The sequence below is a fragment of the Fundulus heteroclitus genome, chromosome 14, assembly GCF_011125445.2.
Source record: "Fundulus heteroclitus isolate FHET01 chromosome 14, MU-UCD_Fhet_4.1, whole genome shotgun sequence".
Lineage (NCBI taxonomy): Eukaryota > Metazoa > Chordata > Actinopteri > Cyprinodontiformes > Fundulidae > Fundulus > Fundulus heteroclitus.
The window spans coordinates 18,364,843-18,383,233 of NC_046374.1; the positions used below are offsets into that span (position 1 = coordinate 18,364,843).

General features: G+C 39.1%; 1 protein-coding gene across 7 annotated transcripts in view; it reads left to right on the plus strand.

The window, feature by feature from the left end:
- The window catches only part of LOC105936218 (RNA binding protein, mRNA processing factor), a 59,854-nt gene extending 42,571 nt beyond the window's left edge, over window positions 1–17,283 (plus strand). Inside the window, exons 6-8 of one of the 7 annotated variants that reach the window (XM_036146468.1) lie at window positions 634–703; window positions 13,762–13,876; window positions 15,067–15,185. In XM_036146468.1, the coding sequence (XP_036002361.1) occupies window positions 634–703; window positions 13,762–13,798 (107 nt within the window). In that variant the 3' untranslated portion in view covers window positions 13,799–13,876; window positions 15,067–15,185. Of the gene's footprint in view, window positions 1–633; window positions 704–13,761; window positions 13,878–15,066 lie in introns of those variants that run through there. The other 6 variants (XM_036146469.1, XM_021323755.2, XM_036146464.1 and 3 more) reach the window with 6 other exon arrangements.
- The last annotated feature ends 1,108 nt before the right edge of the window (window positions 17,284–18,391 follow it).

An 18,391-nucleotide genomic window follows, 5' to 3' on the forward strand; every position in this document is an offset into this window, starting at 1 on the left:
CTGTTGCACTAAAATAATTCCCTGAATTTTATTCACACAAAGCTTCAATCTCGTATTCACCTCGTTCGCTCTGTGCCTCTGATAACTGTTGTTTTGGTAAAAAAAAAAAAATATGTGTTGTTGATTCAATTAAATTATTTCATAAGGCTCATTTGTAGCTCCAAACAAGTTCATATATTGAGAAATGAATATGTTAAATAGAAACGTTTAAATATTTTATTATTAAACTAATATGTATTACAATATAAAGACAAAAATACCAAAAATAGGTACCATTATGTACCGGTATCAAATCCCAGTTACCAGGTATCGGTACCATATCGTTAATGTTGATTGAACAGGTCTGATGGTGATCAGACTTGAGTGTGGCTGGTGACATTTAACTCAGGTTTTTTCTTTTTTAAATCTGTCACAATTACTTTTACACACATTGCCAGGTTAGTTTGGATAGCTTTTTTTCCCCCCATTAATAAATGAAATCAAACACTTTCTCAAAGAACTGTACACATTTCAATTCTTAAATTACTTTGCGACAGTTATTAATAACTTTTAATACAGTAACGTTTGGCGTATGAGCGTCACGATGAAGGTCGTTCTTGTGAGTTATATTAATGTAATATTGCTTGTGTTTAGATTCGTTGGCTCCCACCTGCAGATGGAACTCCTCAGGGATGGAAGTCCAGACAGTTCTGCTGAAGTATGTGTGAGTAAAAGCGTTCACACACACACACACACACACATACGTACTCCAACCCCGCTTTACTCCGATGTGATGAAGAAATGTACACTGTAACATACTGTTACAGTAAATGTTTTGACACTTTGTTTGGTCAGGTGCAGAATTATCCCTAAACAGACGTCAGGAATTTTCTCAGAATGTTAAAGCAATTTTTTTTTTTTTGCACTTAGACCTCACATGAAAAATCTCCATCCTGCCAACTCCCAAAACTAACCAGCTAATTGGCCTCATATCTGCCGGTCGACTTCAAACACAAACATGCGAGTCGCCAGCAGAGAACTCGAGCCAGTTAGAAGTAAAATGTGGGGGTGTTAACGCCCGGTGGGGTCATTGAAACCTCGGCCACTCCTCACGTATCCTCATCAGAGATGAAAGGCATGATCTGAAGGGGAACTCCATTATTTTCACACACACCAAAACTCCCCTCATTGCGGCCCTCTCGCTCAGGTCACATGGTTGCACAGGGTCGACTTCTCTCATTGATGTTATGGTTGATCTCGGGCATCAAAAGCAGCGAGTCAAACAGAATTTACAATGAGAGCGTCAACGCTGATGGTTTGATAAAGCAGACTGACTAGGGCTTAGCAAATATGACTAAAATGCTAATGGTTGCTGCATTCACTGGGAGCATTATTGTGAAAGTCTCAGTGTGTTTCCTCAAGTGCTCTGCTTTAGCAGGACTGAACACTTTTGGTTTGCATTTCTCTGTTGTGTTGCAACTCCACTTGCTAAAGATACCAAATATTGTGTGTTTTTTTTTTATTTTCCTCGCTCTTTCCTGTCCTGAGTTGCTTTTTACTCAGTCACAGATTATCAAACAGAACAGGGGATTTCCCACTTCAGTCTCTGTGTTTTGTAAATTTGAAGAAGGCTAATGACTAGGAAGGATTCAGTAGGAAGTGTTTTTGGAGAATCATGGTTGTAGTCCTCTTTTTCCTCTGCAGATGATTTTCCTCTTCTCCCATGCACAACCCTGATGTCATTTCAATTTGTTGCCAGAGGGGGCAGACTTGTGCAATAACTCTGGAACTTGTGCTATTATGGCAAGCCGTTTTAACATAAATTCGGTTTTACCGCCCTTACGTTCGAGATATCTCAAATTGTTTTATGACTAGACGTTTTAGCAATTTAAGATATCTCTAATTGTATTTTGACTAGTCAAAATACCTATTCGAGATATCTCTAATTACATTCTGACTAGTCGAAATGACATCAGATTTTCCATTGAGTTGTATGGAGACGTCAATTCAAGATATCTCGAATGAATTACTGACTATCTGAAATACCCATTTCAGATATCTACAATTAAATTACGACTAGTCAAAATTACAATTCAAGATATCTTAAATTGAGTTTTGACTAGTCATAATTCTAATTAAAGATATCTCAAATGCCACCATAATTCAAGATATCTTAAATGTATTTTTGGATAGGCGAAATGCAGTTTTGACTAGTAAAAAATAAATTTAAGATATCTTGAATTGTAATTTTGACTAGTCAAAATTCCTTTTAAGATATCTTGAATTGTAATTTTGACTAGTCAAAATTCCTTTTAAGATATCTCTAAATGAATTAGAGATATCTTGAATTATTCAGCTTTTCCATTTAAGATATCTTAAATTGACATTCTGACTAGTCAAAATGACGTTACTGATATCTTGAATTACGAAACGGCTTGCCATATGTCATCACACAGGAACCGGAGGCGTGCGCTTTTGTTTTCAGAGAAGCTAAAGGAGGGTGCTGTAATGCTTTGTGCCGTCTCGCATGTGAAAATCAAGAGCTAGCTGGCTTTACCATAATTCCCAAGAGGCAGATGCTTTACCACAGTATAAAAACTGCATCTGGTTATTAACAGAACTGGTCCGGGCTGAGGAATATTCCTTATTTCCAGCTTGGACATGAGTCGACGGTAGCGCTTTCAGCTAGCCGTTTTTCAGTGCATTGTGTGCGTCGGCAGCAAGTAAATCCGAATTCAAGTAGAACTATTTTCGCCCTCTCTGCATATCCCATACTTAAAAAGCTCTTTCTATATTGTGGCATTTTCTTACAATTTTGTCGAAAACAGCCAGCGCCATTGAATGTTCAGGCTGCTTTGGGCAGCTTACAGCCAATAAGGGGCTTACACGCAATGTCTTATTTCAGATATCTTAAATTGTAATTCTGACTAGTCATAATTACGTTCGAGATATCTTAAATTACATCTACGGATGTGTGACGCTTTCAATGACGAATCCGGTGACGTAATTTGAGATATCTTGAAAGGAATTTTGACTAGTCAAAATGTAATTGAAGATATCTTGAATTACCATTCCGGATAGTCAAAATGTAGTTTTGTCTAGTCAAAATGCATTTTAAGATATCTGGAATGTAATTACGGATAGTCAGACGAAACCGAATTTATGTTAAAACGGCTTGCAATAGTGCTATGCCCCTTTTAAAGAGAGAGTGGCATTGGCTGACTAAACTTAGAGATTGGAACCAACCTGCTGTTTAGAAATTAAAATAAGTTGGAAAATGCAAAACCCCTTTTAGGAACGCTAACTTGATGGTCCATTTCCCTATTATCAATTTAAAACTGCAGATTATGTAGATGAACTTATTTCCTTTCTGATCCATTTGATTTAATTGCAACACTGAAATTACATTTTTCCATAGTGTAGGTGTTATAAATGAATGGCATACAATAAAAAGTTTGGACTCACCTTCTCATCCAATGACTTGTCTTTATTTTTATAGTTACCTCTTGGAACTCCTTCAAGACGGTTGAAAAACGATTTCAGGTGACTGCCTGCTGAATTAATCGAGATAGTGGTGATAAAGAAGGAGGACTGTTTTGAAAAATAAAAACTATACAGATATGTTTTATATTAATTTACAATTCTTTGTTTGCTACATAATTCTATATACTTTTACCACAGAGTTCATATGTCATCACTTTGTATCTTCAGTGTAGAAAGTGGTATATCTAAGGAAAAGCCATTGAATGAACGTGTTTCCAAACTTTTGACTGTATGTAGTGAGCATTTTGGTTCCAGAAGATCAGGTGAGATTGTTGCAAAGCTGACATGCCATGTGGAAGGGTGTTTGAAATTTATTGCTTCTGTGTGCAAGGGAAAAATGACTATGTCCACACTCCCGCAATAACCATAATAAACGCTGAATTTTGTTGAGACCAAACAGCAGATATTAGGACTTATTTGTCATTTTATCAAACCCTGTCAAGATGAAATACATTTTTTAATTTAGAACCTCTCGTTGGCATTTCCACACTCAAACAAACTACACTTCGGAGAATTATAAAAGGAACTGAACAGATATAGAGAGACAGAGGACGTGATCGGCACGGTCGTAAACTCTGGACACGCTCCGACTAGCGCTTTGGTACTCGGGAGCTGCTGGAAGCTCCGTTTTTATGAGTCTTTATTAAAAACGATTATTGTGGGCCTTTATTTAAAGTAAATGACATCCAAATTAGTTTAGTGGATCGGCGCACGGTACTAGGAGCGCTTCCAATAAGTACTTGGATAAGTCAGCTGCATTGGCTGTATTTGCATTTCGCTGTTGTGTTTGCAGAATAAAAAAAAAAGAAGAAGAAACCAGAAAGCAAAACACTGCAAATCCCCCCTGATAGTTTGTGTATCTCTGTGTACGCACACGGCGCCAGTCTCTCTGTCACCTCCCTCCAGTGTCTCGAGACAGGAAGAGACATGTTCCCCCCGGCCCCCCTTAGGGAGTCGATGGGAGGTGGCAGGAGTAAGGAGGCTAACATTTATCAAGCTGTTGATTGGTGCTAGTCCTCCCCTGTCTCCCTCTTACTCTTCTTTATTATTTTTTTTCTATTTTTAAGAGCTTTAAAGACATTGGCTAAAGAAATGAAAGCTTTTTGTGATGAGCCGATGTTTTGGATTTAATCTCCATTGAGGGAAGGGAGTGGAAGAGGGAGGGGTTTGGAGGAAATAATTACTCCTATCAACCCAGGAGGAAGTCGTTTGACCAGTCACTCTGCCCCAGTGGATATTAACCCCGTCGGTGAATCAACTTCCCTACATCCGGCCTGCAGAGGAGGGTGATGGAAAACCAGCACATCCAGTCATGATTATTGTGATAATTACAAGCATTTGCTGCACAAACATTCACAGGGCAGCACCCTTGATTGTGCATAATGGAAGACCAGTACATTTTCAAACTCTCAAAAGATAAGGATTTAGTTTGTCTTCTGTTTCTGTGTTTATTTCGGTTTTTAGAGCTACAGGTTCCACCACACTAATGGGGACCCCTGCTATAGATGTACAGTAAGCCTTAAAGATATATAATTTCTTAGTTTTCTGGAACCAGTTTATTTAATATTTTTATTAAAAATGTAAGGCCCACGGCACCACTGATCCTGAACTGTACACTGTAGCTTTTTGACTGGTTTATCTTGTGGTAATTTTGTTGACATAAAGCTAATTTTTAGTCTCATCTTGATTAAAGCACAGTTCCAGTTAAGTCCCTCACGTGCTTACGTCTGTGATCTTAGGACAGAAAAGGCGCTGTTCTTGTATGCGTCGCTGTCAGAGCGGAGCATTGCATGTCGGGATGCAGGACTGTGCAGCCCAAAGGGGGTGCTAATGCTAGCCTACCATGTAGCACCGTTCAGCATTTTATTTTTCTTGTCTGTCTACCAGGGAATATTTTTCTGAGCACTTCTGTGTAGTCTTTTCTATAAAGAAGGTCATATGTTAGCAGACATAAAAACTTTAGGTAAGGTGTGCGTGGGTGGCTGCAGAAAAGAGACAGGACTGTCTTTGCGCTGCTGGCAGAAGAAGCGCCCCAGTTTGGGCAGATGTGAATGTGTCAGGGTATATAGATTATTAAAATCTGTATCTTAGAATAATTACATTTTTAGCATTGATTATATTGAGACATGGATTATTTTGACAACCCTACTACATAGCATCTTTAGTATCACTGTAACTGATGTATTAAAAACGTATTCAAAATAAATAAACAGACAACGCTTAGCCTGGCGGGGGGCATGTAAAGCCTGGTGACCCACCAGGCTTATAATAGAGTGGGGGAAACCCCGGACTGTGTCCGATGGTTGTTCTGAATACTTTGCAACCCTGTGACAGTGTTGAGTTGAGTTTTTTTGTTTACCTCCCTCACCGTCCTCCTCACGATGTGTGCTGTGAAGATAGACTTTGCCTCGCGTCCATCTTTGTTTGTCACAGATCCGGTTGTTTTAACTTATTGTGTACTGATTTCATTGCTTGTAGGGATCGACACAAATTTGACTTACTTCATTGCTTAATGGCATGTTTGCTTGTCTTTCCAATTTTGATAAATATTTATTCACACTCGATCAAATTTACACTGTATGGTATAATTTACAAAAATATTTTGGCCACATTTCTTCTTAATGCTGTTTTTTTTTGTCACACCAAATAGATGTTCTCAGATAAAAGGTTAGATTTTTTCAAAAGATTTTCCTGCCATTATTTTTGCTGTAATTTAAAGCAGCACCATGTAAGTTTAGACATAAGTAATAGCTTAATTTGAGATATAGTACATGATTTTTCAGGTCAATATGCAGCACTTGGCACGTGTCGATGCTCCGTGCTGGCTACCCTTCTGAAAAACTAGCCTATGTAACAAATATTTTTGGTTTTCTGATGCGGGATTTAATCTAGAGGGGTGAACGTGGCATTGCTGGTCTAAACTGGTCTGCTATCAGATTCCAAAACACAGAGGGAGACTGTTTGCCACAATGCAGTGTTGCCATTGGCCTTGGCACTAAACCTGGAAGTTACAGGTCTAGCGCCCCTGGTGGCTAAAAGTCTAAACAATGCTGCCTTAAGAATCTTTTTACACATTGTTACAAGAGGTGCCAATAATTGTTCGGTTAGGATAACAACAAAAAAGCTGGGAATACAAATTTGTGAAGATTTATTCAGATCTTTCTCATTTTCTCTCTTTTTAAAAATTTCAAATTTACCCCTACAGAACGTTTTTCTCCAACCATGTGACTTGGCTTAAAGTAAGAGGAGAAAACAAAAGATAAAACCAACAAAGACTAAAATTATTGATTGAGGTACTTTGGCTTGTGGATTATTTTATACAAATAGAATACATCCTCAACATAAATCCAGTGTGTAATTAATACATCCACAATCATCGCAGTGGCATACTGAAGTTGAATGAAGCTTGTTTTTAACAACCTGAGAGCTCATTGTTTAGTTAACCTCCCTGCTCGGTTTGTCCCTGATATGTTGCAGCTTTGTAAACAATTGCTTGATTTTATGTTCTTTGTGAATGTCGAATGAAAAAAAAATAAAATCCACAAGCCACAGTTGTTTGTTGTCTTGAAGGCGAGCCTTTACAGCAGTGTTACTAATCGGTGCACTTAGCTTTGCTGGGAAAAAAAATGCTTGTGACACAGATTTTTAGCTACAAAACAACAAGAATTAAGGCAGCAAGATGTGACAGAGAGAAGCAGCGCCTCACTGAAGTATTTGTCCCTCTTTGACTTTGACACATTTTGTCACGTAACGGACACCGAACTTCACTGTGTTTTATTGGGATTTACAACGTGATGTGGAGCTTAATTTTAAGGTGGTTTTCTAAATAGGTTACCCAAACAAATTTAAAAGGTTGGCTGTGCATTTTGTACTTAGCACCCTTTCCCCTGATACCCCCTGAATGAAATTCAGGGCCTCCAATTCCTAGCGAACAAGTCACATCCAACGCGACTAAACAGCACAACACACAGATAAGAGATAAAGTCAGGCACAATTTTAAAGTAGAGTTGTGTTGTAAAACATTATCGCAAGCTGTGAATATACTGTTCAAAATATCATGTGAAATTGGAAAGGGTATGGCATTACTGCATTTCTACCACATCGTGGCCATTCACCTAAATGTATTAAATTGACAAGCAGCCAAGAGACCCATGGTGACTCTGGAGGAGCTGCAGACATCCACAGCTCAGGATGGGAGAATCTCTTAACAGGATAACTTTTAGTTATGCAGTTCACAAATCTGGCCTTTATGGAGAAGTGTCGAGGAGCCAGTGTTGAAATGCCGAAGTCTGGTTTAAATGTTCAACAAGCAGAGTAGGGGGACACAGCGCACGCTTGAGAGAAGGTCAGAAGGCTCATCTGGTCAGATGAGACCAAAATAGAACTTTTTAGCCTAAATGCCAAACACCACAGTGAAGCCAAAAATTATACATACACCTGGTAGATTTAGAAAAAAAAACCCTTTTTTTCCCAAAATTTTCAAAATGCAATTTTGAAAACAATAATTTAGCACAATTATTTCCGAAAATTATTGCTAAGACTCTTCCCAATGATCAATGGGAAAAACGTTTATTACTGTTAAGCTACCCTTCCTATAATTGCTTACTAGCTTTGTGAATTTTTCAACTAGTATTTTAAAGATTTATTTGCGATGATGAGCTCCAAGTCTTTGTGGTTGGGATGTTTCCGTTCCATCACCCTCATCTTTAGCCCCCTCCACAGATTCTCGATCAGAGCCAAGTCGGTACCCTAGCTGGGCCACTCCAAATGTTATTACCTACAGTCAGAAGAAACATTTAGCTAAAACTGAAAGATTAATTTAAACCTAAATATGCCAAGGGTATGAATAATTTTGGGCTTAACTGCATGTATGGTGGAAAATGAACGTGGCACATGACTTTAGCATGATGCTGCCACCACCGTGTTTCACTGTGGGTACCACTTTCTTTAGCAGTGACGGAAAGACAGGTCTGGGTTGATAGTGGGATGAATGATGCTAAATACCAGGCAGAATGGTTAGGTGTAAAACCATGTATTATTTTCCTTCTACTTTAAATGTGTGAACTACTTTGTGACATAAAATCACAATAATGTGCAGTAAAGTTTGTGGTTACGATATAACAAAATGTGAAGACGTTCAAGTTGTGTAAATGCTTACGTAAGGCACTGTACTGTTTGACTACTGTGTAATGTCGTGGGAGTAGTCTTGAAAAAGCAAAAGCCTGCAATTAATTACCAACTTTGAGTTGTTGGTGTTTTAGAACGGGAGGTGAAACCTGCCCAGACGTAAGCGACTCCGAGGAGGTGTGTTGTGGGTCAGCGGTTGTCTTGGCGTCTGACTAAACGGGACGACTCACAGACAAAGAATGCAGGCAGCTGGAAGCGCTCTGGTGTTCGGGGTCTGTAACCGTGAACGGTCCTAATCACCTGGCCTCCAGAGGGGGAGCGTCTTTCTGAGAAGTAAATTTACTGCCGCTGCAAGTTCAGAAAGAAAGCCACTGACTTTTCGAAGCTGATTAAGTTTTTAGCTTTGTCTTGTAATACACCCCCCAGGATACCCAGAGCCTCGTCATTCATCTGAAAGCTCACGAAGCCGAATTGTATTTGACATTCATGCTCAGGCAAAGAGCTCGCTCCAAAGACAACCTAATAGTGGACGTTAATGCGTAGTGAACTGCAGGGAAAGGTAATCCGGATTTTCCATCTGACAAGACATGCTGGGGGGGGGTGGTGTGTGTAGGTGTGTGTGTGTGAACCCGTATCATGCGGTCTTGTGTGTGACCCTGTGAGAGAGCAATGTGTGTGTGTGTTGTCTGGCCACCTGCCCTGAGGAGGTTTTTGGCCGATACCCTGACAAAACCAGTGGTTCCTGTGCAATGTTGGACTAACTCCAATTGAAGGAGAGCTTAGGGCCAGCTGGGGCCCTTTCTAATAAGGAAGTGGGACTTTGTTCCTCCATCCCCTGCTGATACACAGACACACAAACACACAGAGGCATATTCTCTGTAGCTGCATCAGGTCTCAGGAGCTACATGTCAGCAGCTGCATTCACCGCCACCCAGCTCCCCAGCAGCCATCGCTGGGATGTAAACACAGCTCAGCAATGAAGGTTTTTACTCAGATCAGATGGGGGTCCTTTTTCATTGCCTTGCAGCACAGCCCGGATTGTAAAGGGACCACTTGGGTGTGTTTGAAAGCCTTACTATCCACTTTAACACTAAGAGGGTTGAAAACTGTTGAAAAATATAAAAAAATGTGCTTAGTATTTCCTGGACTGGACAAATGCTGAGAAAAGAAGAAATGAGGAGAAAGAAAAAACGTGTTGGCACAATTCCTTTCCATCACCTTTCACAAAAGATTTTCATATAAAAAGTACAAAACCTGTTTTAGAAGACTTGACATATCGATAATAAACAAATAAACCAAAGTTAGCTCATATATTTGCAGTTTTTAGGACAAACATGTGGGCCATGAACCAATCTAGTACCAGTATACCTTTAATTCTTAACCTGATTCTAAACATGGTGAAAAACAAGTAGACTTGTGTTGTACTGAAGAAGTTATAAAACCTGTGTTTAGGCAATTCAACTTATGTATATAGAGTTAATTCACAACAAATGTCGTCTTACACAAACAGATCCAGTGTATTTATGTCAATATATAGGTCAATTTAAAACAGTCACAAATGCAGTTTCAAAGTCAAATACATAGTTTTTAATTCAATACTGGTACTAAAACAATGCAGTTGAATTCAGTTTATAATTCCAGTTTGTAATATTATTTCTATTTAAGAAACTGTTTCGACTGCATTGAATGACTAACTTAGCAGCAATCCCTCATACTGACCATTCTTGGCTCAATGGGGGAAAGGAAAACTTTTACTTTTTAAAAGGAAGAAACCTTCGGCAAAACTTTCTGCAGGAGAACTGTCTGCGTTAAAGAAAAATGTATCTATAATCATCAATAGAACTAGAAAGTGATGCTATTGATTGACAGCAATAGAAGATGGCAGCAATAGGAAGATGTTACAGCTAAGAATAAACATGAGACCAGATGTACCTTCTGTGAAAATAAGAAATAGAATCAGAGCATAATAGCTAACGGCAGCAATAATTACAAATGATGCTCAATCGGGGAGTAGTAGGAAAAAGTAGCAGAGTGTGGTAAAGTGTTCAGCATGTCTTCCAGCAGCTGAAGTTGATAGCAGCATAATTACAAAGATACTGTAGCACCAATTAGCTTAACCACTCTATGTGGTTAAGCTAATTGGTGCTACAATGGAACAATAAGATCTGTGCAACGTGATGAGGCTTGATTATTAAGCGCTTCATGTGAGAGTCAAAATTTTAAACCTTAAAGAAAAACAGGTAATAGATTTTTTTGTCTCATCTTCCACAGTCAGCCTGTACATTTACATCAAATCTTTGTACTTGAGCTGCACATAATATTAAATCACAATGGACCGCACAACTAGATTTAGTTTAGTTTAGTTTTAGGTTTAGTAGTCAAGAATCTTTATCGTCACTATGTGTTACCGTAGTGAAGTTTCTTGAGAGAGACACAGACTCAGGCTGTAAACAGATAACACAGACACAACCCACACATTTATTTATTTATTGATTTATTTTGATGCAACAACAACTTTGCAAACCTAATTAATAATGGCAGTTCCCATGGCACGCCCTTCTATGCAAGCCATAATAGTTCAGTCTTTTTCAGATTTTACCATCATGAATGTTTTTTCCCATAGTATTTTTTAAACTATAACATACTTTGCTGATGTCTTTCCACTTTGGCATTGTGTTAACAGACTTCTGTGTACCCCAGCCTGGATAATTATCAAATTTCCAACTGAACATGCTTGAATGTCCTTTTGACACAAATTTAAAGGTGCGGTATTCTAAAAAGAAAAAAAAAAAAAAAAAAAAAAGAAAAACTCAAGTCAATTGTTTCCATTACAATGATCGAAATCAGTTACTTGTAGTAAGTTGGAATGCTTGACAAATGATTTACCCAGTCTTCTGTGCCTTTTATTCACAGTTAACAATCAAAAATCGGCGATAAGACACAAGAGCGTTTGCTACATGATAATAAAGAAACAGTCCATGCATTCATGAGAAACACAGTCACCCCCCCCCCCCCCCACACACACACACACACTTTTTCAGACACTGCTTGTTTACCTATCTCACATTATGCACCAGGGCCAAGTTATTGGATGTTACATATTAAGCCTAAAATTCACTAAATCTGTCCTTAATCTGTGCAGACATGTTCAATGATCAACCCAATCTTTAACCTTGGCGTCTCAGCCAGAACAAATAGGGTGATGTGAAAGCATGCGTCACATCAGGTTAGCCAAGCGGCTGTATAACGCATCGATTCCCTCATCCCCGATTGAACGCACAATGGGGCATCAGTTAGTCCAAGCATACTTACTCCCTTAAAAACAGCAAACGTTGTTCTCTGGGAGCAGTCGCTCTCTGTATCAGTCAGTTTCTGTCTTTCTCATAAGGTCATGAATTGTTCTCTGGTTGTTTATTGTTCCAAAAAAATTGCCCTAAACTCCGCTGAACTCAAGTTACCACAGTCTCAGAGAGGCGGCTATTTTTAGCACTACATCTGGTGAGGGGGACTCGGAAGTCTGACCTTTCTTTACGACCTGCTGGTGGTGGGCTGTAGTGGTTGTGGAGGGGGACAGACTGTTGGGAAGAAGCTTGACTTAAGTACTTAAGACATCCTGTGTGTCACAGTTCACGTTTGGGCTTGAAAGGTTTGTAAGGAAACAAAAGGATGGGCCGGTGATGTTAGAAGTCAACACAAGTTTCCTAATCAGAGGAGAGATTTCATTTTCTGGGAAAAACAGTTGAGTGTATTGTTACTGTTTCACCGTGCCGTGACTACGGTGAAGCACCCTCGGTGGACCCAGTTCGTTTTACCCAGTCAGGCGACTCCCACTTACTTTTTACCTTGAATGTAGGACGCATAAAACAGACAAGTATGCTTTTAGTTATATTTTATCTAAGTAAAGACAGAGAAATAGTTACAGTCACACCAGCGCTGATGGGCCCCTGATCGGCAGGAGGCCTCGAGTGCTCATCACACAAACATTATAAAGGGATCTCGGGACACACCCATACAAGGGCGGTACACATCCAAACTGTGACATCAGCAGGGAAGCTGCGTCACCTCCAGGGTGGTATCTGATAGATATGTGCCAATCTTTTGGGTCAGTGCCATCTAAGTGTGCCATGCAGTTCTGGGATAAACAGCTCGTTCCACTTGACCTTGTTGATATCCTAACAGTATCCAGGATGTTGCGCAACCACTCGCCAAAAGAAATCCCAAAACAACAATTCCCCTTTGTCTATTGGTTAATCAAAATTCCCGTGCATAAAAAAATGCATATTAAGAAGACAGCCTGGCGCATTTAGTCTCTTTTGAGGCTTACTATGTTTGAACAATAATGGATTATTGTTCAAACAATAATCTGTTTAGTCTATTTAGTCAGGCTGCAGTTATATAGCTGGCACAGGGTATTTAAAGTAGGAGCAAACAATTGTTTTAAATTCCTGTATTGTGACCCCACCAAAATTATAGATGTGAAATATTTGACTAACGTTCCTACTGTGCGCAAAAGCAGTTGCTCCAAAACAGGGTTCACAGTTTTTTTTGTTTTGTTTTTTTATAACAAGGACAAGTTGATTACACTCTTCACATTTTAAGCTGTGTTTAGCATCTTATATTATTGATTAGCGCGTTTGGCACAGCTGGAATTGCAAAAACAGCGGCCTCTTTGTGTTCCCTAGAGAATCTACATCTTTCCCATAACTGTGACATCGGCTAAGATTGCCAGTATTTTGAAATCAGCATGTTTTATCAGACGATCACCAGCACAGAAGGATAAACCAGAGAAGAACCTTCCTGTTATTTGCTGAAAGTCTCGCTCTCTCTTGCTCTCTTGCAGCCTGAGTGGATCATAGGCATGTCGTATAAAACAAATGCAGATTTTTTTGCATCTCCATCCTCCTCTGACTTAAATGTTTAAACCCTTCGCTGATATTAAACCTAATGAGTGTTCTTCCTGCAACTCCTTCCACACCAAAGAGCGTTTTTATCGATGCAACACGGTAGCGGCCATCGATTAACGGTCAACCCTCTCTAACTCCAATCCTCAAAAGCCATGTTCACCATGTGCTCAGGCCACTGAACAGACACGTCTTTTCTTTGCGTCCTTAGGTTCCTGATGTGTGATGGTGGCCGTGGCCGGCTGTGACGGGCGTTGCTGTTTGCCTCTTCTATTAGAAACTAGGAGGATTGGCCTGATTCCAAATCCTGCAGCGGCGCACCGTCGGTGAGTCTTTTCCTCCTTCTGATTTCAACAGGAGAGGACAGCCAGGCGGTGAGGTGTAGATCTCACCTAGCCACTAAAAGAATCCACCAAAGCAGTTTACGTCTGCTCTGTCGCGCTGTGTGACATTTTTATATATTTTTTTTTATGTGAAAAAGGTAAAGTGTCACACCTCCGCATACATCCGCCGGCTCAAACATAACCGACAAGACATTTTTAACACTGTGTCAGCTTTCATCTGAGCAGGTTTGAACCTGTTTTTTTACACAACAGAAAATGTTTGAAGAACAACCTCACAGCTAGGTGTAGGCATAGTTTGAAGTAAGTGCACCCTCTGTAAGTCTTGATTTATGAAGGATCTCCTCTAGTTTACTTGTAAATTACCTTCAGAGGTCACCGACAAGGCCCACAATCATTGTAGATCTGGCTGTCAGAGTACCGAATTAGGTGACACGATTTCAATCAAAGCATATTTATACGGCAGAATGGCCTAGTCAAAGCCCAGACCTAAATACCATTAAGAAATTGTGCCAAGACTTAAAAATTGGTGTGGGTAGCGCGACCCATGTACGGAGGCCTTAGTCCTTCGACTCCGACCCGCGGTCCTTTGCCGCATGTCTCTCCCCCTTTTCCACCCCTCTTCATGTCAGCCTACTGTGTTAAAAAGCGAGCTACTGGAGCCACGAAAAATCTAAAAAAATAAATAAATTATGTCCACATCCAGTCTGACTGAGCTTGATCTATGGTCCAAACACAAAACCTTTTATTTTCCAAATGAAATCCTTTTAAGTGTGTGGTTGGAACGTAGGGGGGATCGAAAAAGCTCAAGGGGTGTGAATACTTTTCCGAGTCACTGTCAAGCCCTAGAATTTAAAGAGATGTTTCTTGTCTTTTTGCTGTTGCTTTGTTTTTTTTGTTTTTTTTTTGTGTGGTCCTGTGGCCACATGCACAAGTCTTAGAACATGCACAAGGGGGAAAGCAAGACTGGACTTAGGGGCATATGTCTTTATTACAGTGTCTGCTTTTGTGTGTGATTTCATGGCTTTTTGAGAATCAATGTGTGTCATTCAGCTCTGGATGATCCCCCTGTGCTTTCATTAGTGTTGAAGCTGCAACATGCAGAATCCATCGCAGTCTTATTCTCCATTTCTTCTTTTTGTGATTTTTTTTCTCTCTCTCTCTCTCTCCCTTAGGCAGCAGCAGCCTTACGGGCTTCAGGACATACTAGACCCCAGCCTCCATCGCACATCAAGCCCCCATCCCTACCCCCTTCTCGGAGTCTTTGCAACTCTATTTGTTTTTTTTTTTTGTTGTTTTTTTAATACTGTTACATACCCGAGCTTTACGAGCAGCACTTTGGCTACACCTCCTCAGACACGTACGGTGGGAATCGACCCGTGTTTGCCGACGGCGTTAAGCACAGGCGAACATACGGAAGGACCGCTGGAAGGAGATCTACGGAAGTGTGGCTAAAGTGCCAACGAGTAACGTTGTTATAATACTAGAATTATTACTATTCTCTATATCATTCATATCAATGTTATTATAATGAATACATGTCGAAGCATGACTTTGCAAAAAAGTAAAAGAAAAGAAAAAAATACAACAATGCTGTACATTTTTAGATATTTTCAAGAAATACAAAAAAGTATTTTTGTAATCAAGACAAGGTTGAAATGTTTTGATCGGTTCATGTTGTGTATGAGAAATTGTCATACCTTTTATTTTATTTTATGTGTTGCGCCATTCATAAAATAACAAATCGCCCTTCCGGCAGTCAGATCAGTTTGCACCCGTGTCTTGCCTACGCCAATCTGTGGATCTTGGTTCGCTCTCTCTTTTTTCGCTCTTCTTCATTTCATTACGCTGAGCTTAATCGGAAGTCGTTTTTCTGCCCTGTAGGCTGTCATAATCAGATGTGCTAGAAGAGGCATCGACAGGATTAAAGCCATCGCCGGTGAAAGGAAAAAGTGACCCCAGAGATGGCGGCGAGTAGCAAACTCGACTCCACTATTATTAGAAACCTGCGCCTTCGTTTTGTAGCACAGGGGACAGTTAAGTACAGAGAAACAAAAGACCAAAGGCATTTTTTGTGGAGTTTTTTTTTTATATATATATATATATATATATATACTGGTGTGCTATTTAGAATTCAATTTCTGACTGCTTTGTAGTCCTCTTGCTGATTTTCTTATGAAGTACGACATCGTTTTTGTTCCGCGTGTCCCTCTTGGTGTCACTCCAAAGAGTCCTTCAGCATCTGAAAGAATTCTCACTTTAAGCGATTTGTCTCGTTCGTCTATTTTTAGGAAGCCTGCCTGATTCGACGTGCTTTTGTCGAGTTTGAATTTGCATATTAATGATCGAGGTGGGGGTAAAGGAAAAAAAAAATATATTAATCGTTTCTAATCTGGTGTCTTTCTGCAATAACGTCTGCTGTACAACATATCATGGACCGATCATGTTTCTGTGACGTTTTTCATGGCAAAAATAATCAACCCCGTCCCGTTTGTGCAGAAATCAAACTCTTGTACTCGACTCTGGTAATTTTCTGATGAGGTCACATATCGTTTGGACGTGGCGATAAGGACACAACACTGAAATGCTGTAAGAAATAGACAAAAGTCCCTGTAATCTTTTAACCCAGATGTGTAAAACCATATTGGGCTAGTTTACTCGTGTACGTCTGTCAGTGTTTCTTCATGCTGAATAATAATATGCATCATATAAAGGTGGACCATATCACCTGAGTACATGAAGAGGTATTTTGTTTTCCTTCCTTTTACAATTTTAAACCAAGTGTGGAGCCAAATTTATTAGAACAAGTATTTATATACAAACAAAAAGTGTGAGTGTGTGTGTGTGTTTTTCTTTCAAAGATCATAGAAGATGCCTGATGTATAATTCACTGTAAGTATTACTGTAAGTTCAATTGTATAATCATTTGATAATTTTTCTAGAGCTTCTTTTGGTTCGTGACTGTCCGATTGGAACGGTCCGTGTTTGATATGTGAAAACTGCTATAATTCACTGTGAAAGTCGGAGAGCAAGTAGATCTTTTTATGTTTTTTTTTTTTCCCCAGCCTTATGGTACAAAAATTCCTGGAAGTGGAGGAGACGATCGCTCTGTTTGTTAATGAAAGATATGCCCTTGCTTGGTTCAGTGTGTAACTGTGTGTTGTGCATGTTCACGGCATGTGTTTGTTCCTTTTTCTTAATACATACAGTGCTGTTGATATTTATGTACTTTAGCCGCTGTGAGGAGGGTATCGACCTCAGTGGGTTGCAGATATTTGTTGGTTTGAAACAAAAAAAAAAAAAAAAAAGAGGTGAAAATGGAGCTGTTTTTATGAATATGTTAAATGAAGACATTTCGGTCCATCTGCCATTAAAGATTGACATTAAAGCTTGCTGTTATGAGTGGTGTTTATCTGTCACAACACGAGGGAACGAAAGATTAAATGACGCTTTGTTCAAATAGAGAGTCGAGGAGGAGGCCTCTCTAATGTGCCGGAGAGTCTTACTCTGACTTTGTATGAAAGCTAATGACACTATAGAGCGGTGATTTTTTTTAATTTTATTTTCCTCTTGCAAATGTAGACTGATGGTAAAGACATTGTTGAGGTGTGAAGTATGGACTTTAACTGCAGGATTGCATAAAGAAAACAATATGTTGTGTTTTTGTGTATATTTGTATCAATGACATCACAAAAGGAACAAAAATCAAGCTGGTCAACTTGCGTTAGGGCAATGCTGCGGCAAACAAACGACTTTAGACAGATTTGGGAATAATCTGAACAGTTTTCCTGAATAAGGTGGAAAAAAACAAACATTCGGATGTATTTGGTCAGGGACGGCACATAGTGATACAAAATAACTATTGCCCTGGACAAAGGCTCTCTAGCCTCAGAAATATATATTAATGAAAGACCCTACATTACCAGAATGAGATTCAAAGGACCACCAGCTGAAGGAGGAAAACAGTTTCAAAGGAAAAACAAGTGCTTACAATGACATATATAGTGATATAGTGGCTCTATACATAGGTGTAACATATATATATATATATATATATATATATATATATATATATATATATATATATATATATATATATATATATATATATATATATATATACATACACATACATATATATATATATACATACACATACATATATATATATATACATACACATATATATATATATATATATATATATACATACACATATATATATATATATATATATATATATATATATATATATTTATATAATGTGTGCAATGCCTGTGTTTCAAATGTTTTAACAATTCAAACAGCAACACTTAAACATGAATTCCCAGGGCCTCAAAAGAAAAGCCTGATAAAGATTTCTTCCATGGACATTAGAGATGATGGGAATACCTTGACCTGACATGTACACAACAATACAAATACATCAAAATACAACAATATGTGCCCAGCTTGAATATTCCACGGCGGAGTTTGTGTCCGGTCTGTGTCCCGCCTCCC